This window comes from Grus americana, chromosome 1 (assembly GCF_028858705.1).
Source record: "Grus americana isolate bGruAme1 chromosome 1, bGruAme1.mat, whole genome shotgun sequence".
Lineage (NCBI taxonomy): Eukaryota > Metazoa > Chordata > Aves > Gruiformes > Gruidae > Grus > Grus americana.
The window spans coordinates 89733212-89743743 of NC_072852.1; the positions used below are offsets into that span (position 1 = coordinate 89733212).

The window sequence follows — 10532 nt, forward strand, 5'->3', positions numbered from 1 at the left end:
TTTCAACTGACATTGATAGGGGCTTACCCTACCTAACAGTAACAATGAATGTAAATATATTTTTGAGGTTCCTTGAAAAGTCTGTCCATTTGAGTCTCTCTAACAGACAAGTACTTTTTTTGGACAATCATTCTTTTAGTAGGCTGAAACTGAAGGTACAAGAAGCCAACAGCAATGACTGCAGCGCTGCTGTGGTGTTTACACATCATGAGTCACTGCTGTATGTTCTTTAATTCTGATAAAGGGCTGTACAGGGGAAATAATTTGGAACCTTATGGCAACTGGGCAGTCTCCACCTATTTCACCTCTAAACCCAGAGCTGTACGTGTCCAGTGCTACCTGTAGTCCTTGTACTCTCACATATGGCACCAGGCTGCCAAGTGACATGGTAGATTGAGAGAGGGTCTTTTTTCATTATCTCTTTCAGAGACTCTGAGATTATCACTGAATCTCCTGTACTGGGTATGACAATTTTCTAAGCAGTCTCAGCTCAGTAGCTATTCCTCTTTGACTGGTAGATAAATCTGTTCATCCTGACACATACTTTTTAAAATAATTCTTCTGCCACTGTCAGCAGGCAGAGGACAAATGAAAAACAAAAAGCACCAAGTTAACAATCAATCCCTATGCACAATATAATGTCAGAAGAGAGGCTGTGATCTCCCCTCTGCGCTGTACTCCAAATTGGTGCAATCAGTATGAAAACATGTTAACTGTGCTTTAACAACAATTTCCCTCCTTCTCCCTCCCAGCCCCTGCCCCTTCATCCCACCAAGAAGTGATTCCTTTTTACAGGGTGATTGTTACAAACCTTTGCTGTGCAGGCAGCATGGCCACAATAGCAGTGCTCTTCCTTAATCTATCTGGAAAGGTGCTAGAGTTACAATGGAGTGCTGCTTGCAGAGATGTTTAGTCTCACAGGCCATACCTTTGTGCAGACCCTTTTGAAGTCTTCTCTCAAGATGACTAAATTTTAACCTCTCTCTGCCCTTGGTTTTCTGTCACTCTGGCAAGAGTATAAAATGTGTTTTGTTTGGTCCTTTCCTGATTCTTACAGGCCAAATCAATCTCATTCAAAAAATTAAAAGATGTTAAATAAAAGACTCTTCACCTGCAGACTTGGGAAACCTCTTTTGAGTTTTTTTTTTACCACAGGCTTTCCCTCTGAGTTTGTGTTGCTATCACCAGTTCTATCTAGGTGTTTGGATAGCGGTCAGCTGATAAAAGTTTTAGGACAAAAAGACAAAGCTAGTTAATTTGAAAGGAAAACATGTTTAATATGTTAAAAAACTACAAACAAGGCACTGCTTTGGAGACCTGATGCATGCTTTTGACAGGCATTTCAATCTCAGCTTCATCTTGCAGCATGTTTGCATGGATTTGGAAAAAGCATATTCCAGTCAACATATGCAACCTGTACATCTTCCAGTTCATCATGCCTGGCTCCTGAACCACGAGGCTGCATGGGTGTAGGTCAGTCTGAACAACCTTCCCAGCCAATGGGATAGCAGGGGACAGGCCACTGAGCTGAGATTCATTGATAATTAAGTAGGTGGCTGATTGATGATGATGAGTATTACATGACACCATTTCAGAGGCAGAATGGCAGTGCAAAGGCAATCGCCTCAGGAGCCTGCATTTCAAGGAGTGGTGTCGTCAGGCTCCCACAGAGGTGCCTTGATGGTGAAAATACCAGAGCCTTATCTACTAGTGCGATGAAAATGTGGAGCTTTGGACTTCTGGAGGAGAGCTAGGTTCTACTTCTCGTCTCCCTTCGTGAGAATGAGAGGATCAAAAAAGAATCCTCTCGTATCATTTACTCATTCAGATAGCACAAGTAAGTGGTGGTGGCATTCAGCTTCGTGATCCAGAGAAACAGAAGAGCAAAATCTCTCAACAGAGAATATCTCACTTCTGACCTGGCTTATTGCAAGGGTATATACTGAAAATAATGAAATAATTCTCTCTGTCTTGCCCAGGGTTCTTGAAAACAACAGGGTTGCTTGATATTTCATGCCTTGTATAGAGCAGGACCCTTTTCAGTTATTTACCAGACTGGAGTGTTCAGATCCCTAGCAGATATTTTGAGCTCCTCGGTTCTGCTGAGACTGAGAGCATGTAACTTGTTACATAGGAGCTACTGCTATTTACTCTTCCTCACAGACCAAAATAAATACCTCTGTGATTGACAAGTATGGGATAATCTGCCCCAAAAACCTCATCCTAAAAGTCAGAAATTATTTAAATACCTAAAATACAGGCTTTCTGTCCCTCCAAATGTTCTCGTCAGTGTTCCTACAATTTTGGATCTGCTCAGTACCTGATATAAGGTGCCAATTCTTTGTGTCTTGCTACACCCCATTAAAAGGTATAGCAGCTGCATCCCAGTGAGCAAATTATTCTTTTCCCCGTTCCAAGCTCTCTGCTAACGTGCAGCCCTTCCCACATGACCTGTGTGGGGTGTCTTTGCTCTGCACCTGCCCACCAGTCTATGCATGTGCAGATGTAACCCTTTCATCATCAGGGCTGATTACCTTAGAGAGCTGACTGCTGAATGTGGCAAAATAGCCAAGTATAGAGCAGATTCCTAGAAGGCAGGAGTGGCTGCTGATGCCTGGTTTGGGGCAGACTACAAAGGAAAAGGAGCACTCTATCTTTTCCTTATTGCCATGGCAGGGACTGGCCAGGCTGGCCCCCAGCCATGAAAGAGCAACATTTCATGTTGCCAATGATGGCTATTCTCCTATGTGCAGTACCAGCATAGCCGTGTGTTCTTCTTTCTGCTCCCACACCTATAGCTTGCTGTGCACAACTGCGATAATGGATTGAGATATTTTGTCCACTGCTCGAGTAGGAAAAAAGAACTTCAGGTGGCTGGCTACAACTTTCTGATCACGGAGCCTGGCTCCGGCAGAACTGAAACGCTCTCTGTCGATTGCTGCTCTTCCTAAGCTGCGGCGGGTGCCAGGTCCCCTGAGCTGCTGGCGCCATTTTTCACCCCACCTGCCCACTCTTCCTTCCCTTTTCTGCCTCGTAAGGATGGAGTGTTCCTGGAGAACGTCTCTTTCGACACGCTGATTGATTGTTACAGAGTGGGGATCCGTTTGTGTTATAACGTTCCGCCCTCCCACCGGGATAACTGTCAACACTGTCAGGTGAGGGAAAGGGAAAACGCCGGCGGCGGCAGCGCATGCGCACCCGCCGCGCGACGGAGACTGAGGCGCGGGCAGAGGCGGGGTGCCCCCCAGGCGAAAGGCGGGCTACCGAACTACACCTCCCAGCATGCCGCAGGCGCAAGCGCAAACGGGCCGGGAAGGGGCGGGTGGTGGAGGTGGTTACCGGGAACCAGCGCATCCGTCAAGGCCGCGAACGCTGTGGCGGAGGTGGTGTCTCTCCGGTTTCGCGCCGGGCAGGCAGGTAGCGGCGCGTGCGGGAGCTGCCTCACGCGGGGGGCTCGGTAACGGCCGCTCCCGCTCCGTTCTTCCCCCGCCCTCGTTCTCCCTCCGCAGGCTGTGGCTGCTGGGGAGCCGCTCGCCATGTCGACGGTCGCTGCCGCCAGCTGCGACAGCAAGGGCGCGGGGGAGGCGCAGGAAGAGAAGAAGCCGCTGAAGCCCTGCTGCGCCTGCCCCGAGACCAAGAAAGCGCGGGACGCCTGGTGAGGGCCCCAACCGCCTCCCCGCCCGCCGCTCCCGCCTCGGGGGGTAGCGGGGGAGGGGGGTGGCCTCTGGTGGCTCCGAGCTCCCTGGGGCGGTTGGTAGCTCCTGCGCGGTATTCCCCTCGCAGTCTCGGCCCGTCGTCGAGCTGCTGGTGCGTTTTAACCAGTCCCCTGCCACCGCTTCTAGCCTGGCCCGGTGGTTTTCCCTCCCTGACCGCCTCGTTTCTAGGAGTTTCTGCCCCTGCCGACGTGATTTCTGGGAGCCCTCCCCACCACCCCGAGAGTGCTGGAGCATCCAAGAGGAGTGGGAGAGGGAGGAGGAAAAGCAAATGTCTTGAAAAGATAAATTAGAAATTAAGAGATTAGTATCTAATAGACCTAGTTTAAAACAGGTTTCAGAGATTAGCTTTTAATGCTACTTACAAATCTTCACTACCGTTGACTGACTGAAACAACAAGTACCACCAGGTGGTAACATTTTTGTCTAATTGATTATAAGCACCGTTATCTTTTTAATAAAACAAAATACTTTGTTTTTTAGATCTCAGATGGGTGACATTTCTCACTGAGATGCAAAATTTGACAATGATGTATATAGCTGCATTTGTAATTATAGGCTTAGTCACAATCATAGGACCTATCAAATAGCATGAAATGCACCCCCAAAATAGAGTTCTTTTGTCTGTGACAGTAAATTACTTCAGTCTGGTGACCCAACTGTATTTTTTTTTTTTACCTGACAAGTGGTACAGATGATGTTCAGTGGTGACGTGATACTGGACACTGTATTTTTACCAAAGTTAGGGGAGGTATATCTAGTTATGTGGTAGAGTAAAGGTGAGTCCAGGGCCCTCTAATAAGAGGGTGGTTGGATGCAAGTCCTGGGTCAGATAGAGTTGCCCTGGGTGGTCAGCACACCTGTCCATACTTACTGTAATAAAACTGAAATGATTAAGAAAATAAGGTATCTTAGTTATTCACAATTTGGTAGTTTCTTGCTTTGGCAGCAAGAATAGCATAATCTGGCAGATGAGGGTTGATCAGACCTGTGACCCGCAGTCTGCAGCGTGCTGAAATCCCCACCTGTGGGATCAGAAGTATTCTGCAAGCCAATCAAAGAGCAAGTCTGATCCGCTTTTGCGGTATATGCGATATACCAATGATGGTAGGCTCTTACCCTATTTGGTTATGTATTAGACGGATGGATGAGTAACATCAAAAGTTACCATATGTGGTAAATCACTTTTTTAAGAGTAGCCGTACAGGGGTTTTGCTTCAAGTTCCCTAAATACCAGCTGAAACTGGACCAAAACATCATTTACTGGTCAACATATTCTGTATTGGTCTCTTACTGGAGAAATTTTGTTGCTTCTGCACTGAATGATTTGAAACTGGTTGCTGATGAAATCAGCATACTTGATGAAGTGATGCGGGAGCCTTGTGTTGTATAACAAATCCCTGTCTAGACTTGCCCAGAACACGCACTGGCCTGTTAATAGGAAGTTCTGTTATGCATCTGATCAGAGTTTTAAGTGCACTGTTCCAGGTGTGGGCACCTTTTTGAGATAGTAGTATACTTGACAAAACAGCACTACCCTGAACAGAATAGATAGAAAGATTTCTGGAGCCGAATAGGGATTGGTGATTGTCCCCAACAGCTTGTCAGTTCTGTGGCTCTGACTAACAGTAAGCAAATGCTTTGTTGTTGAACCTTGGAAATGTTTTTGTTTTGCAGCATCATTGAGAAGGGGGAAGAAAATTGTGGACACCTAATTGAAGCTCACAAAGAGTGTATGAGAGCTCTGGGCTTCAAGATATGAGTGAGATGAGCGGGCCTGTGAATATGGTAAGTATAGCCTCAGGACCTGTGCCTCTGAAGTGCCCCGGCAGCTCACCTGGTGCCGCTCAAGGGCCCAGAGTACTGTTCAGGATGGCAAAGGTATCTTCCTTGTGAGGGTGGTGAAGCCTTCTGACAGCGTACAGCCTTTGTGATTAGCTCTTCAGCAGGAGAGTATGGTTCTGCCCCTGTTGTCTTTTAATAGATCCAAATTTCAACTTAGACTTCTAATGGTGGGGCACTGTGGGGGTTGGGTTTTGTGGGATGTTGCTGGGTTTTTTTTGTTGATTGTTGAACTGTCCATCAGTACCCAGTGGAAATCCATGTTTTGTGAAGCTGTCCTTCCTCTCTTCTAGATGATGTCTGTGGTGTGACTGCATTCTGGAAAGCTGCAAAATAAATTATTTCTGCAAGTTACTTCAAAGAACAAATATAAACAAAGAATCTATTTATAAGGTCTCTAATGATAGACTGTGCATCACGTCTATGGCTTTTCCACTGTTAGCTCTTGACCACTGCTATAGAAAATATATTTTTTCCTCTTAATAAAAGTCTGAATGACCAGTGCTCCTGACTTCTGTTTCTTTTAAGTAAAGAGATGACAGTGCCCTCCTCATTCAAGACAGTGTGCTGTAGGAATGTAGAGAATGAGAAAAGCCTGCTTACTCATCGAAACGAGAACAGTGATTACTCTGGTGTTGTGGATGAACGTATGGGCCTTCGGTGGGTTTTCCCTCTGATGCAAATTGAGAAATTGTGCTAGTAATACTGCCCTATTACTGCTTTCAGCAAAGTCGTGCTGAAACTTGTAGTGCCATTTGTGACGGTAGGTGTAACTTTATTTGTACAAAGACAACCACAGCCTTATAAAATGAACTTTCCTTAGAGTCGAAGCTGGATTTGCTTTCCCCTATTAAAAAAAGTTGGAAGAATTCTAACAACTGTACTCTAGGATTCAAGCTTCATTGTTTATGGTGAAGAATTAAATACTTTCCATATCAAACTCAAATTCTTGAGCCAGTACTTCAAGGGAAGGGGGGCAGAGGACTGCAGATGTGTGTACAGGTCACTTGCTTGAAAGAAAAGCTTTTTTTTTTTTATGCCCAGTTTTTGTTGTGTTGGTCTTGTGTTAGGCATACATGGGCTTTTGTTTTCTGACTTTTTTTCTCACCTATGAGATGTGACAGTGGGAAGGTGGTTGTGGCCTTGGATTCCTTCTTGCAATCTAGAGCAAAAAAAAGCACAGTTGATAGTTTGTTACACATGTGGGACTTTTTTTGGTTTCATGCTATGTTTCTGTGCAACCCTAACATTGTTCTTCCTTTGGTGAGTTGACTGCTTGACATGGCATAACTAATTATTTCCTCTCTTCCTGCTGAGTTTTCCTCTCAGAAACTGAAGTTACAAAACCTGTGCTTTGTCTTGATTGTTTTCTTGGCTTTGATTCTGTTGGAGGGATGGATGCAGTCACGATCATTTCTCTGCCTGCTGCACCCTGCGTATTCTGAGCTAGCAGTGCATGGGCTGTGAATGTTAAGTATGTGACACTTGGTGCTCTCTCTGTCGAGACTCAGAAGTTGTATGAGAGTTTAGACTGCTTCTGGGAACGTTTCACAAAGGTACTGGAGTCTAAGGAAATGGACTCTAAAATGCTTGCGGGGAACAAGCCGGGTTGTTAGACTTAGCTCTACACTGCTTGTCTACTCTCCTGTCCTCAGATAAGAGTTGTGCCCATGTTGGCTTCCAGCCTCGGAGAAGGGATGCAGGTGTAGTTCTAGCAAAAAGCGTTCAAAGCCTTCTCCAGCACTACAGGGGGCTGGGGAGCAGCACCTGGTGCTCCTCTTCATGTTTATTGTTGTCTTGAGGTAAGAAACTTGAATAAGGTCATTTATCGTTGAATGAGTGGGCTTGCACTGAAGAGAACGTTAAAAGGTGGATGAGCACCAGCTTTGTGGTGGCATGTCAAGTCTGGGTGAGACTGTGGAAATGGTGCCGCAGAATTAAGAGCAGGGCAAGGGATAGCAATGGTCAAGTAAGAATGGAGTGCTATTTAAATGAGGTCAAAAAATAAAAGAATGGGTCCCCATACAATTCTACGCAAATTCTAGAACCTTAAGAAATGGGACATCTAGGCCTGCGTGGAGATAAAATCATGGTAGATACTTTAGAAGGTTGCTGGAAGGAAGATGATGAGTGGGATGCTGTGATACCTGTGTGTAACAGGTACAGAAAGGATACTGGGTAGCTATATACTTAAAGCAACAATGGAAAAACCTTGTAGTCAAATCCCATATTCTTGCTGAGAGGTTTAATTTGTTATACAGGATTCCCGAAGAGAGAATTCAAGGCTTGATTCGGGGGGGTAGGGGTTACTGGTGCTGCATTACTACTTACCGATGGAGCTGGTGACAGACGCTGCCCTGCACAGGGTGTTTGGTGTACCTGTGTGGGCATGGAACGTGGTAGTAGCTGGAAAATTGACTAAACTATATAGCAATAGTTAACTAAATACAGGATATGCCATCTTTGGCCCTTTGTGATTCACCATGAACTTGTCTGCAGCAGGCTTTAGACCTCTCCTAATGGTTGTAAGTTGAATGTAACTTGAAACACCACGTGGATATTCTGGAACTACAGGGTTTATTAGTATGTAAGTAACAGTTTTGCATACTAATGTCTGTGATGCACTATCTAATATAATCAAAAAGGAAATGTCTGATTATGCCCTCTCTGACTTTAAGCCATCAGGGTCTTAGTGTCCTAAGATTAGTCAGCTTATGGGATCAGAATTGAACCTGTAGACTTCCTGAGGATGGGCAAAATAGCCAGTTGTTTAGCTGCTGTGAGATTTGGGACTGTTAATCTCTCAGTGCGGTGCTGCTCTCAAGGACGGGGTTTATTTGCCAAACATAGTGCAGGCTGCACCTGGATTGCATCATCACATGGGGCTAAATATTAAGTGCTATTGGTTGAATTCATAATAAGTGGATAAATCAGTGGAGTACCTGTTTACACACTGCCAATTTCAGTGCTGGAAAGCTTGACGTCTATTTTTCTTCACAGACTCATTTTATTGTAATGCCTATGTGCCTTCTTCCAGGGAAGAGTCTTAATGCTGCTCAGGTGTTTTCTATGCGGTTGCTCTCTTGATTCCGAATTGGTTTGGGCCTTGCTATCTCCCTTTTAATACTTGTGTGGCTTTCCCCTTGAATCAGTATTGGCTTTTGAACACTCATCTTGGATGAACCCCAGCACCCCTGGATGGAAGTCATGTATTCTAATTTAAGGCAAGGCAAGAAAATAAAATTTCTCTTTGGAAAATTAAGAGCTGTTTGAACTCTTGCTGGTGTAAAACTGAAAGTGCTGTGAAGACAGTCTGTATGGCCACAGTACTCTCAAGGGAGAAAGGAAAATTTGAACCTTGGTGGTTCAACCACTTTACAAATCTTCCTTTTAAAAAACTGGACCTGAAAACACCTAAATTAATCTCTAGCATGTGTTCAGAGATCTACCTTTTGAAAGGCTGTATGATTCTCTCTACCATGTCATGCTCAGCCCCAGCAGACAAGTTGTATAGTTTCTAACAAGAGCTTTGTGCCATTACTGCTGTGGATTTAAAGTTTCCTGTCTGCCTTCCGCAGGGAAGTCACAACGGGCCGTCCTCACCCGCATCGCTGGCCCCAGCAGCACTGCTACCCCAGCACACGCCTCTGGGATTACTGCAACGCCACTGTCTGGAAGACACCAGAGGAAGCACCTCCTTTGTCCTAATGAGTCATCAACATTGTGTTCCAGAGTATCTTCTAGCTCAGGAATTTACTTGAAGAGTGAAATTAATAACTTTTGGTCACTTTCTTCAGTGTTGCCACAAAAGTATTTTGGTAGTACAGGAAGGTGGGAGAAATTGCAATGTTGCTTCTCAGAATGCTTCCTCTAATGTAGTTCTACATTGCTATTCATAGCAGTTCAGTTTTGTCTCACAGATCTTATGTAAAGTGTCTTTCTTGTGTTTCCAATCTTGATATCCCAACTCCCCATTACATCAAATGTCTGCCTCTCTTGGAAAGAGGGCCCTTTATAATACTGATTTTTTTGCAGAGGCCTAAAGGTAGACAAGTTGTTGGGATCATCTACGTGGGAATGGTACGAAAACCAGAACTTTGCTCCCAAGATTTTTATTGTAGTGCTTTGGCTATAAGATCATCCTTCCCTTTTTGCAGAGAAGGTCAAGAGAAATGAAGTTGTTCTTTTCCCCATACCTCTTGCAGCTGAACCTTGTTCTGCTTCGGTTGGTAGGATTTATTTCTTCTCTTAAATAAGACACCATTGGAGACAAGGTTCCCTGTTTCACTTCACCCTTAACAGAAAGCATCTGAGTGGACCGTACTTATCCCCTGTGCAAAGCTTCATTTGTCTTGTTTCCTTCCCACACAGCAACCTGTCAAGATGGCACAGCCTGTGCAGTACAATTCCTAAGAGCAGCTCCCTGTTGCACATGGACTAACCATTGTAGAGATAGATTGTATTGTCCAAGACCATGATGAATTCTTTAAGGTTGCCATAAAGCATTGCTTCAGCCTTACCGAGTAGATGGTGTTACTCCAGAGCACTATTAGTAGAACAGGGGATTAGTGTGTCTTTAAGTGAATGGTGCCAATGGGAATGGCACGTCGGCAGGGCAGCTGCAAGCTCGGCCTGAAACATGACCACCCTTGAAACCCTACCTCTACTCCACTGACCCATGCAGGCTGTCTTCATACTGTTGACTGACCATATGGGTTGCGTCAGTCCCTGAAATGTAACTGCTTCTTGGCAGCAGGGCAGATCCTGCCTGTATGACTGATAACGTGCTACTTGAAGCAGGGGAAAAATTGAATTTACGCATCTTTTCCATAGCTGACCACGGAGGGCTGAACTCAGTGGGTCCCTCTTGTGCCTGTGTCCCAGGTTACCCAAGTGGAAAGTGTTCGCTTTCCTTGTTGTGCTAAATGAAGGTCTGGGGGAGGGGTGTGTGTGTCCAAATAGCTATAAAAAATGAAA

General features: G+C 45.1%; 1 protein-coding gene across 1 annotated transcript; it reads left to right on the forward strand.

Annotated features, from left to right (window-relative positions):
* The first annotated feature begins 3317 nt into the window (after nt 1-3317).
* On the forward strand, nt 3318-6059 carry LOC129210870 (cytochrome c oxidase copper chaperone). Its single transcript, XM_054837178.1, has 4 exons — nt 3318-3417; nt 3510-3655; nt 5391-5501; nt 5849-6059. Exons 2-3 carry the CDS (start codon nt 3537-3539, stop codon nt 5473-5475), a joined length of 204 nt encoding a protein of 67 aa, XP_054693153.1. The 5' UTR covers nt 3318-3417; nt 3510-3536; the 3' UTR covers nt 5476-5501; nt 5849-6059.
* The last annotated feature ends 4473 nt before the right edge of the window (nt 6060-10532 follow it).

Bases quoted from the DNA above. Each gene is read 5' to 3' on its own strand.
- LOC129210870 (XM_054837178.1), top strand. From the start codon at position 3,537: ATGTCGACGGTCGCTGCCGCCAGCTGCGACAGCAAGGGCGCGGGGGAG. The intron at 3,656-5,390 runs GTGAGGGCCCCA...TTTGTTTTGCAG, and splicing joins AAGAAAGCGCGGGACGCCTG to CATCATTGAGAAGGGGGAAG.